The 24048-nt window shown below is 53.8% G+C and overlaps 1 protein-coding gene across 10 annotated transcripts in view; it reads right to left on the reverse strand.

Moving 5' to 3' along the window:
- The window catches only part of C2CD5 (C2 calcium dependent domain containing 5), a 101075-nt gene that overhangs the window by 41375 nt on the left and 35652 nt on the right, over nucleotides 1–24048 (reverse strand). For 9 of the 10 annotated variants that reach the window (XM_073565105.1, XM_073565109.1, XM_073565106.1 and 6 more), the window contains 8 exons: nucleotides 20952–21066; nucleotides 20691–20879; nucleotides 8184–8378; nucleotides 7922–8108; nucleotides 7689–7853; nucleotides 7024–7164; nucleotides 6832–6895; nucleotides 5620–5681 (listed from right to left, as the gene is read on the reverse strand). In XM_073565105.1, coding sequence (XP_073421206.1) covers nucleotides 5620–5681; nucleotides 6832–6895; nucleotides 7024–7164; nucleotides 7689–7853; nucleotides 7922–8108; nucleotides 8184–8378; nucleotides 20691–20879; nucleotides 20952–21066 — 1118 coding nt within the window. The remainder of the gene's footprint in view (nucleotides 1–5619; nucleotides 5682–6831; nucleotides 6896–7023; nucleotides 7165–7688; nucleotides 7854–7921; nucleotides 8109–8183; nucleotides 8379–20690; nucleotides 20880–20951; nucleotides 21067–24048) is intronic. The other variant, XM_073565107.1, reaches the window with a different exon arrangement.

Genomic DNA, 24048 nt, shown 5'->3' on the forward strand with positions numbered 1-24048 from the left:
GGGTCACTACAAAAGAGGGTTTGGGTGAGGTGTGAAAGGGTAATCTCAGGCCTGTTTTTATCATGTTTAGGATCCAGGAACTGTTTGATATTTTTTCCCAGGCTGGGAAGAAGTGTCCTAATCTTCCTCCTACCTGGGAGACACCTTCATTGGGGTTGTTTCTTGTCCGCTGGTTTCCCGAACATGAACCCTTTCCTTCTCCTGTCCTCCCACTTATCCTGGGGTCTTCTAGGTGGCTTTCTCTGGATAAATTTCCTGCTCTGAAAACGTTTGAAGGGGAAATTGGACTGGTTGGGGAAGGATTTCTTTATGTCTCCTGCTTTGTCAAGGATGTTGTCCAACGTAGGGCCGAACAGGAATTCGCCTTCACAGGGAATGGAGCAGAGTTTGGATTTCGTCTGCAGGTCCCCCGTCCAGCATTTGAGCCAGAGCGCTCTCCTTGCCGCATTTGAGAATGAAGCTGCCCTGGCTGCCAGTCGGATTGAATCCGCGGATGCGTCTGCCAGAAAGGCCGCCGCTCCTATCATCAATGGGATGGAGTCTAAAATCACGCCTCTTGGGGTCTTGCTTTTCAGATGGCTCTCCAACTGATCTAGCCACGCCATCAAGGCTCTAGACGTGCATGTGGCGGGTTTCAGTCCTCTTCCGGCTGCCTCCCAGGAACCTTTTAGGAACGTTTCCGCTTTTTTGTCCATGGGGTCCTTTAATGTTCCCATGTCTTCAAAGGCCAGGGCAAATTTTTTTGATGCTTTCGCTATGGCTACAGCCACCTTTGGCACTTTCTCCCAATGAGAGCAGCTTGGGTCATCAAAGGGATACTTCCTTTTGGGAGTCAGGAGGCCCTTTTTTTCCGGCCTTTTCCATTCTTTTTGTATTAGTGCTTGTATCTTCTCGCTCATAGGGAACGATTTTCTCTTCTTTTGTTCCAACCCGCTAAACATGACGTCTTGGATAGTTCTTTTGGGCCTGGTGTCCACCAGCCCCATAGTCGTTCTAATTGCTTTTATTAAGTTATCCGTTTCTTCAATGGGGAAACAGCTGCGACCCCCTTCTTCGGAGGACGAGGAGTCGGACCCTGAACTTCCCGAGTTGGATGAGGATGATGAGGGTTTGCTCTCCCTGTCGCTGAGGTCTGACTCGGGGTCTCTGGTCTTAGCTTTCTTATGCTTTTTGCTTCCTCTATGAAGGGTTTTAACAGCATTTTCTACTTGGTATTGGATTAGGGCCCTCAGATCGGAGGCGAACCTTGGGGACTCTTTACAAATCGTGTGGTCAATGCACGCTTGGCAGAGCCTTTTTCCCCACCCTGTGGGAAGCTTTTCTTTACAGAGTGGGCAGATTTTATGGTTAACCTTCTGCGTGCACTTCTTTCCATAAAAGAGAGGGACCCTAGTTACAGACTGTACGTTCACGTAGTCCACTTACCCACCAAGCTGAAGACGGATACCGGATCTGGAGGGGCCACCGGGTCTGCCGAAGCCTTGTCTTTTGGGGCCACCGCCCCACTTGACTCCGTGCTGTGACGGGACTCCGAGCGGCGACTGCTGCTGCTGTGTCTGGTCCTTGGGATCCTTCTTCCGGCGTTGCGGCGACTGCCGCTGGCGTCCTGTATCCGAGGGCATATCCGGCTGTGACTGTTCCTCTGGAGGCTCACTCATTTTCCCGCAATCTCACTTTTTTTTTCCCCTTATACCCTCGGCGTCCCCCTCCCCCTGCCGGTCCCTGCCGTGTTGGGAAGCGCGCTTTTTTTTTTCCTATGGGTGCTGCCTCTTTCCCCGGCGTTCCCAGAGATGCATTGCGCGCACGGGCTGACATCACCAAGCCCCGCCCCCCCGCACATGCGCTATGAGATGCTGCCTTAGCCCTACCCCACCGGACTTCCAGCGCCCGCTAACACAGCAGGTGGTGATGACCGCAGGCTCCTCTCTGCCGCCCTGTGAGCGCAGCTCTCGGTCTCAGACTGCCTTAGCCCTACCCCACCGGACTTACAGCGCCCGCTAACGCCGCCGGTGGTGATGGCCGCAGGCTCCTCTTTGCCATCCTGTAAGTGCGGGCTCCCGCTCGGCTGTCTCAGCCCCACTCCACCGGGCTTCCAGCACCCGCCGACGCCGCTACCCTGGAGCTCTTCTCTCCTGGGGCTCCTGAGTGAGGCGGACTTTGGCAATACTTCTGCCGCCTCACCCCCCCCCCCCCCCGCCCCGCACACCCTGGAGGCCCGCTGACCTTCCAGCGGTGGCGCTTCGGGTCACCACCCCAGCCGGGACAGGGGGCGCCCGCTGTCGTCCTCCGGACTGGTCGGCCCCGGCATCGACGATGACAGGCGAGTCCATAGGTTCCCTGTGGGGACAGGAAACCAACTGACGCGGGAGAGAGGTACCGCCTTTTTGTCAGTAGGTTTCCTGTCCACGTGGGGCGGATCCCCTCTCTCCGTGGTGCCGTCATGGGGGAAAGGGAAACCAGACTGTTCCTCATCAGGTGCAAGATAAGGGACCCGGGGGTGTACTACTCTGAAGAATATGCCATTATACTACTTTCTACGCTATTTGGATACGGACATATATGTAGTTTCCGGTTCTCTTGCAATATTATTGACTTATAAAGTGAAGCATTACCATGATGCTATTGGTAGTTGAGAACTTTGCATAATTAAGCAAAATATTATAAAAGAAGTGACTAAAATAGACGGGACTAGTGATCTTTATTGATCCTCCCGTACAGAGACCTCTGTCTCCGTGTGGTCATTCCCAGTTGCTAGCAACACTGTGTGGAATAATTTTGAAATCACTGGATCAACCGTGAAGGGTTAATTTAATCCTCTCCCTATCAAAAGGACAGAGCGGTGGGAGTATCAGAGGCTATTCCTACCAATGTGCTGCTAGGCGCAGACTTGGGGAGGATGGTGTCCCACTATGTCCCTCCCTTGCAAGTAAATGCTACAGAGAAGGTGGAAGCAAGTGACGCACCTGAGATCCCGTGCAAGCAGGGAAAATGTACAGGAATGTACGTATGTGACCGCTGTGACCCGGAGTCAGGCTGCGGCTCAGACAAAACCCCAGAGATTAGAGGATGAGGCTCAGACTGAACCGGAGGGCCACACTGTGGCCCGGGAGCCTCCTCACATGGCAGACCCACCAAGGTCCCTGATAACCAACACTGAAGACTCAGCTGCAGACCAGGGCCTGGCAGTCACACTAGACCGGGGCTGCAGACTGACAGTCAGAGCTTCCAGGAGGCTCAGCGGACAGCTGTCAGAGAATATCCTGGGAGCAGGGCAGACTGTATAAAGAGACTCTCCCCACTGATACTACAGAACCTTGGGACTGGGTAAAGCGGCTGGTCGTTCCTTATCCATTTAGGGAACAATTATTGAGAATTGCTCATGAAATTCCTCTGGCTGGACACCTTGGAGTACAAAAGACTAAAGCTCGCCGGACACAACTGTTATTGGCCCAAGATGGGGACAGATATAGCCAAGTACTGTCCATCCTGCGTAGTTTGTCAGAGAGTTGGAAAGTCAGGGGATATACGGAAAGCCCCACTGATACCACTGCCAGTGATCGAGGAGCCTTTCCAGCGAGAGGCTGTGGATATCATAGGGCCACTTACAATCCCTAGCAGCTCTGGCAGAAACTACATCCTCACAGTGGTGGACTACGCTACTCGATATCCGGAAGCTGCGGCCCTGTCCTCCATCCGAGCAGACAAAGTGGCGGAGGCTTTACTGACTGTGTGCTCCCGTGTGGGTTTCCCCAGGGAAATGGTAACCGATCAGGGAACCCAATTCATGTCCGATCTGATGGAAAGTCTCTGCGAGAAAATACAAGGGCAGCATTTTGTGGCCAGCGCCTGTCATCCCCAAACCAACGGACTCTGCGAGCGTTTTAACGGAACATTAAAACAAATGCTCAAAATACTGGTGGAGCCTGATATTACAGCAGTAAGATTTTACAATTCAACATAAGAAAGGAGTCGATCACGGCAATGCTGATGGTCTCTCTCGCCAAGGAGGGGCGGAGCCAGATACGTGATCAGGAGCTGACCTGTGAGTCAACCCCCATGCACGTTCATAAAGAGGGAGGTGTAGTGACATATGTATGACCAGCAGTACATGAGCATCTGTTCTAGGCTGCAGCTCTTCACAAAGGTCATGACATATGTTATCCTGAGAAAACACCGCTTTCCTGGTCTCAGGGTCTCCGGCCCCAGGGTGCCGTCCTGACACACACAGAATTGGAAACATTTCACACCTTCTGACTCCTTTAAAGGGAGATGCCAAATTGCAACCTAACAATTTCTATTTACTATGAGAAAGCAAGGTTACACAAAGAGTGTTTAGAGGAAAAATAATGTATTCATTGGTTAAGTAACCAAGGGCCAGTCACAAACCAGGAATAAGAATATTGACATGAGAGGCTGGTCCAGAAATCGGATCTCCAGGTTAAATCTATAAATTAGGCCTTTACCCATAGAAGGTCGTTCACAGACTGAGGGGCAGCCAAGGTGGTGTGAGCCATTTCATATTCACCCCCCCCCCCCTCAGGGAGCAGAATACCAGACTACAAGGTTTAGACATTTCTGCAAGTTTCTCCATTTTGTTTTTATAACTGTTTTGCATATTTGTATGTCACTTTTTATTTCCATAGTTTTATATCTTTTTATTGTAAGCACTGCACCTTTTCTATTAAAGCTTAAAACTTTAATAAGTCAGAACCTTGTTGCTCTAAAGAATCCATAGCCTTAGAGTGTGTGCTCCTGGTGATTGGCGGACAGTAGTAGTAGTATCATCTCCGGGACTCATCGCCCGTGTGTTCGGCGAGTGTGGCAGCGTGTATGAAGCGGGGTGCGTGGTCTGTGTCGGGATGTGATTTATGCTCCCACTGCAGCATAGGACAGAGGGTGAATGCTGGACTGAGTGAGAGGAGACAGATTAACCCTTACAGGCACAACCCCAAGTCACATGCTGAGAAGCGGGTACGTGACTGGGACACAGAATCCATCTCCTTCCTGAGCTTTATGATGGCTGGACAATCCCATCTTTTTTGCACAGATGAACTAGGCACCTTCAGGCATCTTGAAATTGTACCCAAGAATGAGCCAGATATGTGCAAGTCCACAATTCTCTTCCTGATATCATGGCTGATTTCTTGATACTTTACCATGATGCTACACAAAGAAGCAGTGTGTTTCAGGTGTGCATAAAAATACATCAGAAGCTTCCAAACACATGACATCATCATATGGCCATCCAGAATTGTGTAAAGGCATAGCATTCTGTCTCATTATTCTGGCGTTTGGCAATCCGAACTGATGGATGGTTTCACCTGTACTATTATATACACTAGTGATGAGCGACCGTGCTCTGATAACATCTAATCCGAGTCTCTAGGCTGCAGGATCTGCGGCGGTCAGCCGGAACACCAGATTCCCTAACAAACGGGCAATGCCTGTATGTGTTCAGGCCGATACCCACAGGGACACAAACATACGGTAACATACGAGCACATCCAGGTACTCGGATAACACCAGAGCTCGGATCAGACGTTCCCGGAACAGTTCACCCATCACCAATATACACATGTATAACACACGCGGGGACGCACCGCAGCAATCATCGCCCACCTGAATATCCGACGTCCAGTTATTTATCCCAGGCATAATCTCTGTATTACAGCTGTAGAAACCTGCAGAGCACAAAGCACACAACTCTGATCATTACCGATCTGTATTATACCCCAGAGCAGCACTCACTATTCTGCTGGTGCAGTCACTGTGTACATACATTACTGATCCTGAGTTACCTCCTGTATTATACCCCAGAGCTGCACTCACTAATCTGCTGGTGCAGTCACTGTGTACATACATTACTGATCCTGAGCTACATCCTTTATTATACCCCAGAGCTGCACTCACTAATCTGCTGGTGCAGTCACTGTGTACATACATTACTGATCCTGAGCTACATCCTTTATTATACTCCAGAGCCGCACTCACTATTCTGCTGGTGCACTCACTGTGTACATACATTACATTACTGATCCTGACTTACATCCTGTATTATACCCTAGAGCTGCACTCACTATTCTGCTGGTGCAGTCACTGTGTACATACATTACATTACTGATCCTGAGTTACCTCCTGTATACCCCAGAGCTGCACTCACTAGTTTGCTGGTGCAGTCAGTGTGTACATACATTACTGATCCCGAGTTACATCCTGTATTATACCCCAGAGCTGCACTCACTATTCTGCTGGTGCAGTCACTGTGTACATACATTACATTACTGATCCTGAGTTACATCCTGTATTATACTCCAGAGCTGCACTCACTATTCTGCTGGTGCAGTCACTGTGTACATACATTACATTACTGATCCTGAGTTACATCCTGTATTATACCCCAGAGCAGCACTCACTATTCTGCTGGTGCAGTCACTGTGTACATACATTGCATTACTGATCCTGAGTTACCTCCTGTATTATACTCCAGAGCTGCACTCACTAGTCTGCTGGTGCAGTCACTGTGTACATACATTACTGATCCTGAGTTACCTCCTGTATTATACCCCAGAGCTGCACTCACTATTCTGCTGGTGCAGTCACTGTGTACATACATTACTGATCCTGAGTTACATCCTGTATTATCCTCCAGAGCTGCACTCACTATTCTGCTGCATTCCCTGCCTCCTCTGGTGAATGTACGCTCCTTCCTCTCCTGTAATATCGGAGCTCAGTTGAACATTTTCTGGTCACAAAGTTAGTGACTGTTTTGAATACAAACCAGCAGAATACTGAGTGCAGCTCTGGAGAAATTCTTTCTATACATTAGTGCACCTGGTGGTGGAGGGACATCCGTCAGGAGCGAGTGGACGTCTTCCACGGCATCAGTGTCATCGATCTGAAAGTAAAAAAACAATCTCCAGTTTTAGAATTTTACTGGAGCATAAACGTGATCATTTACGCTACGGAGGCGACGCGCAGTGTCGGGGTGCGGTAGATACGCTGCGCAGGGTCTGCGGTTCTGACCTCTAGGACGAAGGCGTCCTTTTTCCCGTGGGACAGGTCCAGCTCCACAACCTCATCGGAACTCTCGGAATGAGAGCGCAGCAGTCGTGTTCTCTGCCGCGTCTCCGGGATGGGAGATCCGATCGTCTCTTCCAGGAATTCCTGCAGGATATTAATAATGGAAAAGGTAAGAAACGCATAATGTTACCACCACCACCCATGCCGCGACACCACCACCGGCATCGCACGCCCAGCCATCACCACCGACATCGTACGCGCAGCCGCCATCACCACCGACGTCACGCGCCCAGCTATGACCACAGGCGTCGTACGCGCAGCCGCCACCACCACCGACGTCGTACGCGCAGACGCCACCACCGTCGTCATACGCACAGCCGTCACCACCACCGGCATCGTGCACCCATGCCACACCACTACCGACAGCATCGCGCGCCCAGCCATCACCACCGACGTCGTACGTGCAGCCGTCACCACCACCGGCATCGCGCACCCAGCCATCACCACCGACGTCGCGCGCCCAGCCATCACCACCGAAGTCGCGTGCCCAGCCATCACCACCGACGTCGCGCGCCCAGCCATCACCACCGGCGTCGCGCGCCCAGCCATCACCACCGGCGTCGCGCGCCCAGCCATCACCACCACCGACGTTGCACGCGGCGGCTCACCGGGGGGTGGATTTCGTACAGCTCCTTGTTTTTGGCAATGGTCTCGTTGATTTTCTTCTGCATGTGGGAGATGTGCTGCTCATAGGGTCCATCGCTGGGGGTCTTGCCTGAGATCTGGATGCCCCCGGGGGTGGGGAGTGAGGCCAGGTACACCCCTGTGGCAGACTAAGAGAAGCCCCAGTAACCACCGTGCCCTGTGGTTTCGGGGGGCAGCTCTCGGAGGTGTCACTTACCGCCAGGCCCAGGAGCATGTTCTCGCCCACCGTGATCTGGATCCGCAGGCCGAACAGCGCGTTCATGGACTTGAGCTTCAGCTTGTTCATCAGCTGCGTGTGCAGCTCGTACTCCATGAAGGGCAGCAGGTTGCTGACGGCGGTGGCGTTGGCCTCCGCCTGCGCCTTCTTCTTCAGACGACACAACCTGAGCGGAGAGTGAGTGCGTGAGACACTTCGGCAGTGAGCGAGACAGTCAGCGCCCGCCGGCTGCGCTCAGTACCTGGCCTGGATCAGGCAGCCCTTCCCCACGATGGGGGTCTCCGCAGGCAGGTCAATGGTGGTGAACAGGACGTCCGGGACCTTGTGCCGGCGGCAGCAGCAGCACAGGGTGAGGTGCGCGGGGAATGGCATGTTCAGCTCGTCGTACGGAATGTGGCAGAAGGCGCAGGGTGGCGACAGCGGGGCATCCTCAGGCCTGTTCAGGGGAGAGCGCGGGTGAGCAGGCTGCAGGGAGAGCACCGCAGGGTCTGCTCCACTCACAGGCAGAGCTGCAACCACACCAGGAGGGTCTCTGCTCCACTCACAGCCAGAGCTGCAACCACACCTCAGGGTCTGCTCCACTCATAGCCAGAGCTGCAACCACACCGCGGGGTCTGCTCCACTCACAGCCAGAGCTGCAACCACACCGCGGGGTCTGCTCCACTCACAGCCAGAGCTGTAACCACACCGCGGGGTCTGCTCCACTCACAGCCAGAGCTACATCCACACCGCGGGGTCTGCTCCACTCACAGCCAGAGTTACAACCACACCGCGGGGTCTGCTCCACTCACAGCCAGAGCTACAACCACACCGCGGGGTCTGCTCCACTCACAGCCAGAGCTGCAACCACACAACGGTGTCTGCTCCACTCACAGCCAGAGCTACAACCACACAACGGGTGGGTCTGCGGAGGGGAGGGGGGCGGGTCCGCACAGACTGACTGGTGACCATGGGTAAGCGGCACTTTCATTACCCCACTTGGGCACACTAACTTGCATATCCCCTGTATGTGCCCCCTATTTACTTGCCCCATTTTGCTATACATATGTACTGCTATATACTTACCCGTTACATACTCAATATCTTTGGTCTCTGCTGTTCTCTGTGCACTCTCGTGTGTACCTGCAGTCTCTGCTGTTCTCTGTGCCCTCCCGTGTGTACCTGCAGTCTCTGCTGTTCTCTGTGCCCTCCCGTGTGTACCTGCAGTCTCTGCTGTTCTCTGTGCCCTCTCGTGTGTACCTGCAGTCTCTGCTGTTCTCTGTGCCCTCTCGTGTGTACCTGCAGTCTCTGCTGTTCTCTGTGCACTCTCGTGTACCTGCAGTCTCTGCTGTTCTCTGTGCACTCTCGTGTGTACCTGCAGTCTCTGCTGTTCTCTGTGCCCTCCCGTGTGTACCTGCAGTCTCTGCTGTTCTCTGTGCCCTCCCGTGTGTACCTGCAGTCTCTGCTGTTCTCTGTGCACTCTCGTGTGTACCTGCAGTCTCTGCTGTTCTCTGTGCCCTCTCGTGTGTACCTGCAGTCTCTGCTGTTCTCTGTGCACTCTCGTGTACCTGCAGTCTCTGCTGTTCTCTGTGCACTCTCGTGTACCTGCAGTCTCTGCTGTTCTCTGTGCCCTCTCGTGTGTACCTGCAGTCTCTGCTGTTCTCTGTGCACTCTCGTGTGTACCTGCAGTCTCTGCTGTTCTCTGTGCACTCTCGTGTACCTGCAGTCTCTGCTGTTCTCTGTGCACTCTCGTGTACCTGCAGTCTCTGCTGTTCTCTGTGCCCTCTCGTGTGTACCTGCAGTCTCTGCTGTTCTCTGTGCACTCTCGTGTGTACCTGCAGTCTCTGCTGTTCTCTGTGCCCTCCCGTGTGTACCTGCAGTCTCTGCTGTTCTCTGTGCACTCTCGTGTGTACCTGCAGTCTCTGCTGTTCTCTGTGCCCTCTCGTGTGTACCTGCAGTCTCTGCTGTTCTCTGTGCACTCTCGTGTACCTGCAGTCTCTGCTGTTCTCTGTGCACTCTCGTGTACCTGCAGTCTCTGCTGTTCTCTGTGCACTCTCGTGTGTACCTGCAGTCTCTGCTGTTCTCTGTGCACTCTCGTGTGTACCTGCAGTCTCTGCTGTTCTCTGTGCACGCTCGTGTGTACCTGCAGTCTCTGCTGTTCTCTGTGCCCTCCCGTGTGTACCTGCAGTCTCTGCTGTTCTGTGCACTCTCGTGTGTACCTGCAGTCTCTGCTGTTCTCTGTGCACTCTCGTGTGTACCTGCAGTCTCTGCTGTTCTGTGCACTCTCGTGTGTACCTGCAGTCTCTGCTGTTCTGTGCACTCTCGTGTGTACCTGCAGTCTCTGCTGTTCTCTGTGCACTCTCGTGTGTACCTGCAGTCTCTGCTGTTCTCTGTGCACTCTCGTGTGTACCTGCAGTCTCTGCTGTTCTCTGTGCACTCTCGTGTGTACCTGCAGTCTCTGCTGTTCTGTGCACTCTCGTGTGTACCTGCAGTCTCTGCTGTTCTGTGCACTCTCGTGTGTACCTGCAGTCTCTGCTGTTCTCTGTGCACTCTCGTGTGTACCTGCAGTCTCTGCTGTTCTCTGTGCCCTCCCGTGTGTACCTGCAGTCTCTGCTGTTCTGTGCACTCTCGTGTGTACCTGCAGTCTCTGCTGTTCTCTGTGCACGCTCGTGTGTACCTGCAGTCTCTGCTGTTCTCTGTGCACCTGCAGTCTCTGCTGTTCTCTGTGCCCTCTCGTGTGTACCTGCAGTCTCTGCTGTTCTCTGTGCACTCTCGTGTGTACCTGCAGTCTCTGCTGTTCTCTGTGCACGCTCGTGTGTACCTGCAGTCTCTGCTGTTCTCTGTGCACTCTCGTGTGTACCTGCAGTCTCTGCTGTTCTCTGTGCACGCTCGTGTGTACCTGCAGTCTCTGCTGTTCTCTGTGCACTCTCGTGTGTACCTGCAGTCTCTGCTGTTCTCTGTGCACTCTCGTGTGTACCTGCAGTCTCTGCTGTTCTCTGTGCACGCTCGTGTGTACCTGCAGTCTCTGCTGTTCTCTGTGCACGCTCGTGTGTACCTGCAGTCTCTGCTGTTCTCTGTGCACTCTCGTGTGTACCTGCAGTCTCTGCTGTTCTGTGCACTCTCGTGTGTACCTGCAGTCTCTGCTGTTCTCTGTGCACTCTCGTGTGTACCTGCAGTCTCTGCTGTTCTCTGTGCACTCTCGTGTGTACCTGCAGTCTCTGCTGTTCTCTGTGCACTCTCGTGTGTACCTGCAGTCTCTGCTGTTCTGTGCACTCTCGTGTGTACCTGCAGTCTCTGCTGTTCTCTGTGCACTCTCGTGTGTACCTGCAGTCTCTGCTGTTCTCTGTGCACTCTCGTGTGTACCTGCAGTCTCTGCTGTTCTCTGTGCACTCTCGTGTGTACCTGCAGTCTCTGCTGTTCTCTGTGCCCTCTCGTGTGTACCTGCAGTCTCTGCTGTTCTCTGTGCACTCTCGTGTGTACCTGCAGTCTCTGCTGTTCTCTGTGCACTCTCGTGTGTACCTGCAGTCTCTGCTGTTCTCTGTGCACTCTCGTGTGTACCTGCAGTCTCTGCTGTTCTCTGTGCCCTCTCGTGTGTACCTGCAGTCTCTGCTGTTCTCTGTGCACTCTCGTGTGTACCTGCAGTCTCTGCTGTTCTCTGTGCACTCTCGTGTGTACCTGCAGTCTCTGCTGTTCTCTGTGCCCTCTCGTGTGTACCTGCAGTCTCTGCTGTTCTCTGTGCACTCTCGTGTGTACCTGCAGTCTCTGCTGTTCTCTGTGCACTCTCGTGTGTACCTGCAGTCTCTGCTGTTCTCTGTGCACTCTCGTGTGTACCTGCAGTCTCTGCTGTTCTCTGTGCACTCTCGTGTGTACCTGCAGTCTCTGCTGTTCTGTGCACTCTCGTGTGTACCTGCAGTCTCTGCTGTTCTCTGTGCACTCTCGTGTGTACCTGCAGTCTCTGCTGTTCTCTGTGCCCTCTCGTGTGTACCTGCAGTCTCTGCTGTTCTCTGTGCACTCTCGTGTGTACCTGCAGTCTCTGCTGTTCTCTGTGCACTCTCGTGTGTACCTGCAGTCTCTGCTGTTCTCTGTGCACTCTCGTGTGTACCTGCAGTCTCTGCTGTTCTCTGTGCCCTCTCGTGTGTACCTGCAGTCTCTGCTGTTCTCTGTGCACTCTCGTGTGTACCTGCAGTCTCTGCTGTTCTCTGTGCACTCTCGTGTGTACCTGCAGTCTCTGCTGTTCTCTGTGCCCTCTCGTGTGTACCTGCAGTCTCTGCTGTTCTCTGTGCCCTCTCGTGTGTACCTGCAGTCTCTGCTGTTCTCTGTGCACTCTCGTGTGTACCTGCAGTCTCTGCTGTTCTCTGTGCACTCTCGTGTGTACCTGCAGTCTCTGCTGTTCTCTGTGCACTCTCGTGTGTACCTGCAGTCTCTGCTGTTCTCTGTGCACTCTCGTGTGTACCTGCAGTCTCTGCTGTTCTCTGTGCCCTCTCGTGTGTACCTGCAGTCTCTGCTGTTCTCTGTGCCCTCTCGTGTGTACCTGCAGTCTCTGCTGTTCTCTGTGCCCTCTCGTGTGTACCTGCAGTCTCTGCTGTTCTCTGTGCCCTCTCGTGTGTACCTGCAGTCTCTGCTGTTCTCTGTGCACTCTCGTGTGTACCTGCAGTCTCTGCTGTTCTCTGTGCCCTCCCGTGTGTACCTGCAGTCTCTGCTGTTCTCTGTGCACTCTCGTGTGTACCTGCAGTCTCTGCTGTTCTCTGTGCACTCTCGTGTGTACCTGCAGTCTCTGCTGTTCTCTGTGCACTCTCGTGTGTACCTGCAGTCTCTGCTGTTCTGTGCACTCTCGTGTGTACCTGCAGTCTCTGCTGTTCTCTGTGCACTCTCGTGTGTACCTGCAGTCTCTGCTGTTCTCTGTGCCCTCTCGTGTGTACCTGCAGTCTCTGCTGTTCTCTGTGCACTCTCGTGTGTACCTGCAGTCTCTGCTGTTCTCTGTGCACTCTCGTGTGTACCTGCAGTCTCTGCTGTTCTCTGTGCCCTCTCGTGTGTACCTGCAGTCTCTGCTGTTCTCTGTGCCCTCTCGTGTGTACCTGCAGTCTCTGCTGTTCTCTGTGCACTCTCGTGTGTACCTGCAGTCTCTGCTGTTCTCTGTGCACTCTCGTGTGTACCTGCAGTCTCTGCTGTTCTCTGTGCACTCTCGTGTGTACCTGCAGTCTCTGCTGTTCTCTGTGCACTCTCGTGTGTACCTGCAGTCTCTGCTGTTCTCTGTGCCCTCTCGTGTGTACCTGCAGTCTCTGCTGTTCTCTGTGCACTCTCGTGTGTACCTGCAGTCTCTGCTGTTCTCTGTGCACTCTCGTGTGTACCTGCAGTCTCTGCTGTTCTCTGTGCCCTCTCGTGTGTACCTGCAGTCTCTGCTGTTCTCTGTGCCCTCTCGTGTGTACCTGCAGTCTCTGCTGTTCTCTGTGCACTCTCGTGTGTACCTGCAGTCTCTGCTGTTCTCTGTGCACTCTCGTGTGTACCTGCAGTCTCTGCTGTTCTCTGTGCACTCTCGTGTGTACCTGCAGTCTCTGCTGTTCTCTGTGCACTCTCGTGTGTACCTGCAGTCTCTGCTGTTCTCTGTGCACTCTCGTGTGTACCTGCAGTCTCTGCTGTTCTCTGTGCACTCTCGTGTGTACCTGCAGTCTCTGCTGTTCTCTGTGCCCTCTCGTGTGTACCTGCAGTCTCTGCTGTTCTCTGTGCACTCTCGTGTGTACCTGCAGTCTCTGCTGTTCTCTGTGCACTCTCGTGTGTACCTGCAGTCTCTGCTGTTCTCTGTGCCCTCTCGTGTGTACCTGCAGTCTCTGCTGTTCTCTGTGCCCTCTCGTGTGTACCTGCAGTCTCTGCTGTTCTCTGTGCCCTCTCGTGTGTACCTGCAGTCTCTGCTGTTCTCTGTGCACTCCCGTGTGTACCTGCAGTCTCTGCTGTTCTCTGTGCACTCTCGTGTGTACCTGCAGTCTCTGCTGTTCTCTGTGCCCTCTCGTGTGTACCTGCAGTCTCTGCTGTTCTCTGTGCCCTCTCGTGTGTACCTGCAGTCTCTGCTGTTCTCTGTGCCCTCTCGTGTGTACCTGCAGTCTCTGCTGTTCTCTGTGCACTCCCGTGTGTACCTGCAGTCTCTGCTGTTCTCTGTGCACTCTCGTGTGTACCTGCAGTCTCTGCTGTTCTCTGTGCACTCTCGTGTGTACCTGCAGTCTCTGCTGTTCTCTGTGCACTCTCGTGTGTACCTGCAGTCTCTGCTGTTCTCTGTGCACTCTCGTGTGTACCTGCAGTCTCTGCTGTTCTCTGTGCACTCTCGTGTGTACCTGCAGTCTCTGCTGTTCTCTGTGCACTCTCGTGTGTACCTGCAGTCTCTGCTGTTCTCTGTGCACTCTCGTGTGTACCTGCAGTCTCTGCTGTTCTCTGTGCCCTCTCGTGTGTACCTGCAGTCTCTGCTGTTCTCTGTGCCCTCTCGTGTGTACCTGCAGTCTCTGCTGTTCTCTGTGCCCTCTCGTGTGTACCTGCAGTCTCTGCTGTTCTCTGTGCACTCTCGTGTGTACCTGCAGTCTCTGCTGTTCTCTGTGCACTCTCGTGTGTACCTGCAGTCTCTGCTGTTCTCTGTGCACTCTCGTGTGTACCTGCAGTCTCTGCTGTTCTCTGTGCACTCTCGTGTGTACCTGCAGTCTCTGCTGTTCTCTGTGCACTCTCGTGTGTACCTGCAGTCTCTGCTGTTCTCTGTGCACTCTCGTGTGTACCTGCAGTCTCTGCTGTTCTCTGTGCACTCTCGTGTGTACCTGCAGTCTCTGCTGTTCTCTGTGCCCTCTCGTGTGTACCTGCAGTCTCTGCTGTTCTCTGTGCCCTCTCGTGTGTACCTGCAGTCTCTGCTGTTCTCTGTGCCCTCTCGTGTGTACCTGCAGTCTCTGTTCTGTGCACTCTCGTGTGTACCTGCAGTCTCTGCTGTTCTCTGTGCCCTCTCGTGTGTACCTGCAGTCTCTGCTGTTCTCTGTGCCCTCTCGTGTGTACCTGCAGTCTCTGCTGTTCTCTGTGCACTCTCGTGTGTACCTGCAGTCTCTGCTGTTCTCTGTGCACTCTCGTGTGTACCTGCAGTCTCTGCTGTTCTCTGTGCCCTCTCGTGTGTACCTGCAGTCTCTGCTGTTCTCTGTGCCCTCTCGTGTGTACCTGCAGTCTCTGCTGTTCTCTGTGCACTCTCGTGTGTACCTGCAGTCTCTGCTGTTCTCTGTGCACTCTCGTGTGTACCTGCAGTCTCTGCTGTTCTCTGTGCCCTCTCGTGTGTACCTGCAGTCTCTGCTGTTCTCTGTGCCCTCTCGTGTGTACCTGCAGTCTCTGCTGTTCTCTGTGCACTCTCGTGTGTACCTGCAGTCTCTGCTGTTCTCTGTGCACTCTCGTGTGTACCTGCAGTCTCTGCTGTTCTCTGTGCACTCTCGTGTGTACCTGCAGTCTCTGCTGTTCTCTGTGCACTCTCGTGTGTACCTGCAGTCTCTGCTGTTCTCTGTGCACTCTCGTGTGTACCTGCAGTCTCTGCTGTTCTCTGTGCACTCTCGTGTGTACCTGCAGTCTCTGCTGTTCTCTGTGCACTCTCGTGTGTACCTGCAGTCTCTGCTGTTCTCTGTGCCCTCTCGTGTGTACCTGCAGTCTCTGCTGTTCTCTGTGCACTCTCGTGTGTACCTGCAGTCTCTGCTGTTCTCTGTGCACTCTCGTGTGTACCTGCAGTCTCTGCTGTTCTCTGTGCCCTCTCGTGTGTACCTGCAGTCTCTGCTGTTCTCTGTGCCCTCTCGTGTGTACCTGCAGTCTCTGCTGTTCTCTGTGCCCTCTCGTGTGTACCTGCAGTCTCTGCTGTTCTCTGTGCACTCCCGTGTGTACCTGCAGTCTCTGCTGTTCTCTGTGCACTCTCGTGTGTACCTGCAGTCTCTGCTGTTCTCTGTGCCCTCTCGTGTGTACCTGCAGTCTCTGCTGTTCTCTGTGCCCTCTCGTGTGTACCTGCAGTCTCTGCTGTTCTCTGTGCCCTCTCGTGTGTACCTGCAGTCTCTGCTGTTCTCTGTGCACTCCCGTGTGTACCTGCAGTCTCTGCTGTTCTCTGTGCACTCTCGTGTGTACCTGCAGTCTCTGCTGTTCTCTGTGCACTCTCGTGTGTACCTGCAGTCTCTGCTGTTCTCTGTGCACTCTCGTGTGTACCTGCAGTCTCTGCTGTTCTCTGTGCACTCTCGTGTGTACCTGCAGTCTCTGCTGTTCTCTGTGCACTCTCGTGTGTACCTGCAGTCTCTGCTGTTCTCTGTGCACTCTCGTGTGTACCTGCAGTCTCTGCTGTTCTCTGTGCACTCTCGTGTGTACCTGCAGTCTCTGCTGTTCTCTGTGCCCTCTCGTGTGTACCTGCAGTCTCTGCTGTTCTCTGTGCCCTCTCGTGTGTACCTGCAGTCTCTGCTGTTCTCTGTGCCCTCTCGTGTGTACCTGCAGTCTCTGCTGTTCTCTGTGCCCTCTCGTGTGTACCTGCAGTCTCTGCTGTTCTCTGTGCACTCTCGTGTGTACCTGCAGTCTCTGCTGTTCTCTGTGCACTCTCGTGTGTACCTGCAGTCTCTGCTGTTCTCTGTGCACTCTCGTGTGTACCTGCAGTCTCTGCTGTTCTCTGTGCCCTCTCGTGTGTACCTGCAGTCTCTGCTGTTCTCTGTGCCCTCTCGTGTGTACCTGCAGTCTCTGCTGTTCTCTGTGCCCTCTCGTGTGTACCTGCAGTCTCTGCTGTTCTCTGTGCCCTCTCGTGTGTACCTGCAGTCTCTGCTGTTCTCTGTGCACTCTCGTGTGTACCTGCAGTCTCTGCTGTTCTCTGTGCACTCTCGTGTGTACCTGCAGTCTCTGCTGTTCTCTGTGCACTCTCGTGTGTACCTGCAGTCTCTGCTGTTCTCTGTGCACTCTCGTGTGTACCTGCAGTCTCTGCTGTTCTCTGTGCACTCTCGTGTGTACCTGCAGTCTCTGCTGTTCTCTGTGCACTCTCGTGTGTACCTGCAGTCTCTGCTGTTCTCTGTGCACTCTCGTGTGTACCTGCAGTCTCTGCTGTTCTCTGTGCACTCTCGTGTGTACCTGCAGTCTCTGCTGTTCTCTGTGCCCTCTCGTGTGTACCTGCAGTCTCTGCTGTTCTCTGTGCCCTCTCGTGTGTACCTGCAGTCTCTGCTGTTCTGTGCACTCTCGTGTGTACCTGCAGTCTCTGCTGTTCTCTGTGCACTCTCGTGTGTACCTGCAGTCTCTGCTGTTCTCTGTGCCCTCTCGTGTGTACCTGCAGTCTCTGCTGTTCTCTGTGCACTCTCGTGTGTACCTGCAGTCTCTGCTGTTCTCTGTGCACTCTCGTGTGTACCTGCAGTAGCTTTTGTCGCCCTTTTCTGAGGTCTCCTATTCACCTGCTCCTCCCCCTCCATGTCTTGCTTAGGGCATTTCTTCTTGTGTAGAGCAAGACAGGGAGGGGGAGGAGCAGGTGAATAAGCCCCGCCCAGCGGACCGGACCGCGGCAGTTTCCATACATCTGAACCGATATAAAGAAGGTATTTATGGATGAAAGGTCCGGGGGAAGCAAAAGTCCTAAGAGAACCCTGAGGTGACACAGAATTGTGTGATGTCAGTATAGGAGACCTCAGAAAAGGGCGACAGGTTCCCTTTAATATTTGTATGGATTAATAAAGAATATATTTGTCTTTTATTATCAGTGGTATTTTTTGCTCCACATGTGTTCTCTTGTTTTGAACCACACAACAGGGTCTGCTCCACTCACAACCAGAGCTGCAACCACATCGCGGGGTCTGCTCCACTCACAGCCAGAGCTGCAACCACATCGCGGGGTCTGCTTCACTCACAGCCAGAGCTGCAACCACATCGCGAGGTCTGCTCCACTCACAGCCAGAGCTACAACACCACGGACTCTGCTCCACTCACAGCCAGAGCTACAACACCACGGACTCTGCTCCACTCACAGCCAGAGCTACAACACCACGGACTCTGCTCCACTCACAGCCAGAGCTACAACACCACGGACTCTGCTCCACTCACAGCCAGAGCTACAACACCACGGACTCTGCTCCACTCACAGCCAGAGCTACAACACCACGGACTCTGCTCCACTCACAGCCAGAGCTACAACACCACGGACTCTGCTCCACTCACAGCCAGAGCTACAACACCACGGACTCTGCTCCACTCACAGCCAGAGCTACAACACCACGGACTCTGCTCCACTCACAGCCAGAGCTACAACACCACGGACTCTGCTCCACTCACAGCCAGAGCTACAACACCACGGACTCTGCTCCACTCACAGCCAGAGCTACAACACCACGGACTCTGCTCCACTCACAGCCAGAGCTACAACACCACGGACTCTGCTCCACTCACAGCCAGAGCTACAACACCACGGACTCTGCTCCACTCACAGCCAGAGCTACAACACCACGGACTCTGCTCCACTCACAGCCAGAGCTACAACACCACGGACTCTGCTCCACTCACAGCCAGAGCTACAACACCACGGACTCTGCTCCACTCACAGCCAAAGCTACAACACCACGGACTCTGCTCCACTCACAGCCAGAGCTACAACACCACGGACTCTGCTCCACTCACAGCCAGAGCTACAACACCACGGACTCTGCTCCACTCACAGCCAGAGCTACAACACCACGGACTCTGCTCCACTCACAGCCAGAGCTACAACACCACGGACTCTGCTCCACTCACAGCCAGAGCTACAACACCACGGACTCTGCTCCACTCACAGCCAGAGCTACAACACCACGGACTCTGCTCCACTCACAGCCAGAGCTACAACACCACGGACTCTGCTCCACTCACAGCCAGAGCTACAACACCACGGACTCTGCTCCACTCACAGCCAGAGCTACAACACCACGGACTCTGCTCCACTCACAGCCAGAGCTACAACACCACGGACTCTGCTCCACTCACAGCCAGAGCTACAACACCACGGACTCTGCTTCACTCACAGCCAGAGCTGCAATCACACTGGAGAGAATGCACCACTTACAGCCCAAGTTGCAACAACACAGCAGAGAATGCACCACTCACAGCCCAAGCTGCAACCACACCTGGTGGGTCTGCTCCACTCACACCCAGAGCTGCAATCAAACTGCAAGGTCTGCTCCACTCACAGCCAGAGCTGAAACCACATCGGGGGGGGGGGGGGGGGGGGGTCTGCTCCATTCATAGCCAAATGGTGTACAGGGTGCACACCAGGTACAATGCCCAATAAAAGCTGCACTCACACCGGAATGTCTAGTGAGTGCAGCTCTGGAGGCGACAGGAAAATAAGACACGATGTAACAGCAGAATAGTGAGTGCAGCTCTGGAGGTGACTGGAGGATAAGACATGAAGTAACAGCAGAATACTGACTGCAGCTCTGGATGTGACTGGAGGATAAGACACGATGTAACAGCAGAATAGTGAGTGCAGCTCTGGAGGTGACTGGAGGATAAGACACGATGTAACAGCAGAATAATGACTGCAGCTCTGGATGTGACAGGAGGATAAGACACGATGTAACAGCAGAATAGTGAGTGCAGCTCTGGAGGTGACTGGAGGATAAGACACGACGTAACAGCAGAATAGTGAGTGCAGTTCTGGAAGTGACTGGAGGATAAGACACGACGTAATAGCTGAATAGTGAGCACAGCTCTGGAGGTGACTGGAGGATAAGACACGATGTAACAGCTGAATAGTGAGTGCAGCTCTGGGGGTGACTGTAGGATAAGACACGGCGTAAGAGCTGAATAGTGAGTGCAGCTTTGGAAGTGACTGGAGGATAAGACATGATGTAACAGCTGAATAGTGAATGCAGCTCTGGAGGTGACTGGAGGATAAGACATGATGTAAAAGCTGAATAGTGAGCGCAGCTCTGGAGGTGACTGGAGGATAAGACATGATGTAAAAGCTGAATAGTGAGCGCAGCTCTGGAGGTGACTGGAGGATAAGACATGATGTAACAGCTGAATAGTGAGCGCAGCTCTGGAGGTGACTGGAGGATAAGACCTGATGTAACAGCTGAATAGTGAGCGCAGCTCTGGAGGTGACTGGAGGATAAGACATGATGTAAAAGCTGAATAGTGAGCGCAGCTCTGGAGGTGACTGGAGGATAAGACATGATTTAACAGCTGAATAGTGAGTGCAGCTGTGGAGGTGACTGGAGGATAAGACATGATGTAACAGCTGAATAGTGAGTGCAGCTCTGGAGGTGACTGGAGGATAAGACATGATGTAGCAGCTGAATAGTGAGTGCAGCTCTGGAGGTGACTGGAGGATAAGACATGATGTAACAGCTGAATAGTGAGCGCAGCTCTGGAGGTGCTGATCATTGCGCTGATCCTATGGGTTAGTTCATTTTGTGCTTCTTATTTTGGCTGTGATATTTAAAGGGGCAGTCACATCCCAATAATGGGAATCTAATAATAGCTGTTCCGGTAGTTCCGCGTGGGCGGATCCCGTGCAGACCGCGCCCCCGGCTGTATTGTAATATAAAATGGACTTATTAAATTTAAAGGGACAGTACTGACTTTAGCTTCTTATGGAAAATCAGGGCAAATAATGAAAATCAAACATGGCGACTATTGCTTCCGTTATGAGCTTTGGGGGCGGTGAGGTGGTCCGCTGGAGACTGCCCCTTTAAATGTGCCCTATGTTCTGTCCGCAGAGAGGCGTTACCTCCGGTGATGTTAGTTTTTGGGGTGCTGGCCCTGCAGTCGCCCCTAGAATGACACCACCTACCCCGGCCGGGTGGCACTATCCTTGCTCTGCAGGAAAACCTCACACTCTCCCTTGTCTGACCCTATAAAGAATCCGGCCTGCGGCGACAACCTTAGATCCAGGCAGCACTCGCCGGCCGCCGCTTCCTGCAGGAACCGGGGGTTCAGTACCGCGGCGGTGCCCGAGGCGGACAGGATGCAGAGCTCCTCACTGCGGAGAGAAGGCGCCACAGGTCAGCGAGCGTCACCGGCGACCCCCCTCACCACCCCGGCTGGCACTCACCAGATGCTGGTGGACTCGCTGTAGCCCACCACGGCGTGGCAGCCCAGCGCCTTGGCGTGAGACTTTATCTCCTGTCGGATCTCGGCCCACCAGGCGTCTCTGGTCTCCGGCTCATCTGGAGGAACAGAAGCGAGAAGTTGGATCCCCGGCGCCTCCGCTCAGCGCGACGACGCATCCTGCAGGGGCGGCCGGGAACATCTGAGGAAAGAGGAGCGGAGCGCCCCCGCTGGACACGTCAGCCTCGAGGAGGAGGATGGTCCCACCCCGCGGGGCACCACATAGGACGGAGCACGGCCCCGCGCCAAATGCTCTGCCGCAATACGGATGAAAGGCCAGCAGAACGGCAGCACTGTAAAGCATGGTGTACCATCATCAGGCTCACCTCACCCCTGTATATGGATCTGCACGGTGCCCCTGCAGGAATACAGCCGGCACACTGTCTGCGACGTGCAGTTCAAGCACCAGGCCCAAACCAGTCACTGAGCTTCAACCAGGGGAAGGCTACTGAGTGCATGCTCTGTGCAGCGCACATATGGGTGACATAGGCTATGTGCAGCGCGAGCAATCACTGCCGAGCAGAGCTGGCCTCCTCCACTAGATGTCAGTGTTACCTCCTGCAGAGCTGTATCCCTCCACTAGATGTCAGCGTTACCTCCTGCAGAGCTGTATCCCTCCACTAGATGTCAGCGTTACCTCCTGCAGAGCTGTATCCCACCACTAGATGTCAGCGTTACCTCCTGCAGAGCTGTATCCCACCACTAGATGTCAGCGTTACCTCCTGCAGAGCTGGACTCCTCCACTAGATGTCAGCGTTACCTGCTGCAGAGCTGTATCCCTCCACTAGATGTCAGCGTTACCTGCTGCAGAGCTGTATCCCTCCACTAGATGTCAGCGTTACCTCCTGCAGAGCTGGACTCCTCCACTAGATGTCAGCGTTACCTGCTGCAGAGCTGTATCCCTCCACTAGATGACAGCGATACCTCCTGCAGAGCTGTATCCCTCCACTAGATGTCAGCGTTACCTCCTGCAGAGCTGTATCCCTCCACTAGATGTCAGCGTTACCTCCTGCAGAGCTGTATCCCTCCACTAGATGTCAGCGTTACCTCCTGCAGAGCTGAACTCGTTTATAATACTACAGAATACTTTTTGCAAGGAGCATGCACAGCAAATGGGGAGAGATGGCGCCATGTGAGTCCCTCTGACTGGTGCGTCTTTTACCCTCCAGGGAGACCCCTCCACCCTCTATCAACCACTGGAGACTGCTGTAGAGGGGGGATGGCGGTGCCCGGATATCGGGTAAAAGGTATGGGGAGCGTGACTACTTACCTGGGGCAGCGGAGCGGTGACTGCCGGCACTGGACATGCGAACACATGGGCACAAGCAGATGAAGGTAAACACTGTGACACGAGCCGCAAAATCCACAAGGGGGCAGCATTAACACCTTTGGACGGACACGACACTACAAGCCAGCAGACGGGGGTCGCAGCATGCTCGAAACTTCACACACAGAAACTATGGCAGCTCAGTGACACGCGACACACAACAGCCCTGCCTGCCCCCCGCTGACATCCTGTGCTGCGGACCAGGATCACAACCCTGGGGCACGAGGATCGGGTCTCCCACCATTTGTGGATGATTATAATGTGTGACCACATACATGAATACAGCGGCCACCACCGAAATACCGGCAATACCGTGATCGCAGCTCTGGAGGTGACCAGAGGAACAAACACAATGTAAGAGCAGAATAGTGATTACAGCTCTGGGGGTGACTGAAAGATAAGACATGAAGGAACAGCAGGCTAGCAAGTGCAGCTCTGGAGGTGACTGGAGGATAAGATGCAATGTATCAGTAGAATAGTGAGTGCAGCTCTGGAGGTGACTGGAGGATAAGACACGATGTATCAGCAGAATAGCGAGTGCAGCTCTGGTGGTGACAGGAGGAGAATACTGGAGGATAAGCAGAAGATTGATAACATCAGAGACAGTTTTGGTCGACAACCCCCAGTGCCCTTCCTCCTAACTACTCAGGCCTCTCCTCCTCCAGAACCAGCTTCTCCACCATTACAGAAGATCGACTCTCCACTCTACTCTCAAGATCACATCTCACCACCTGTGCACTTGACCCGATCCCATCCCACTTCATCCCAAACCTCACCACAGTCTTCATCCCAACCCTAACCCATCTCTTCAACCTATCACTAACTGGTGTTTTCCTCTCATCCAATCATGCCTCAATCACACCTATCCTCAAAAAGCCCTCTATTGACCCATCCACTGTATGCAGCTATCGCCCCATATCACTCTCCCCTGTGCCTCAAAACTATTGGAACAACACGTCCATCTTGAACTGTCCTCCCACCTCGACCGCTTACAGTCCGGCTTCCGGCCGCATCACTCCACTGAAACTGCCCTAACTAAGGTCACCAATGACCTATTAGCCGCCAAGACCAAGCGACACTACTCTGTCCTCCTCCTCCTGGACCTGTCCTCTGCCTTTCACACTACTCTGTCCTCCTCCTCCTTGACCTGTCCTCTGCTTTCTACACTAATCTGTCCTCCTCCTCCTTGACCTGTCCTCTGCCTTCTACACTACTCTGTCCTCCTCCTGGACCTGTCCTCTGCCTTCTACACTACTCTGTCCTCCTCCTCCTCCTGTCCTCTGCCTTCTACACTACTCTGTCCTCCTCCTCCTCCTCCTGTCCTCTGCCTTCTACACTACTGTCCTCCTCCTCCTGGACATGTCCTTTGCCTTCTACACTACTGTCCTCCTCCTCCTGGACCTGTCCTCTGCCTTCTACACTACTCGGTCCTCCTCCTCCTGGACCTGTCCTCTGCCTTCTACACTACTCTGTCCTCCTCCTCCTGGACCTGTCCTCTGCCTTCTACACTACTCTGTCCACCTCCTGGACCTGTCCTCTGCCTTCTACACTACTCTGTCCTCCTCCTCCTGGACCTGTCCTCTGCCTTCTACACTACTCTGTCCTCCTCCTCCTGGACCTGTCCTCTGCCTTCTACACTACTCTGTCCTCCACCTCCTGGACCTGTCCTCTGCCTTCTACACTACTCTGTCCTCCTCCTGGACCTGTCCTCTGC

The sequence above is a fragment of the Dendrobates tinctorius genome, unplaced genomic scaffold (genome assembly GCF_039654945.1).
Source record: "Dendrobates tinctorius isolate UK_male_01 unplaced genomic scaffold, ASM3965494v1 ptg000540l, whole genome shotgun sequence".
In the NCBI taxonomy this organism is placed as follows: domain Eukaryota; kingdom Metazoa; phylum Chordata; class Amphibia; order Anura; family Dendrobatidae; genus Dendrobates; species Dendrobates tinctorius.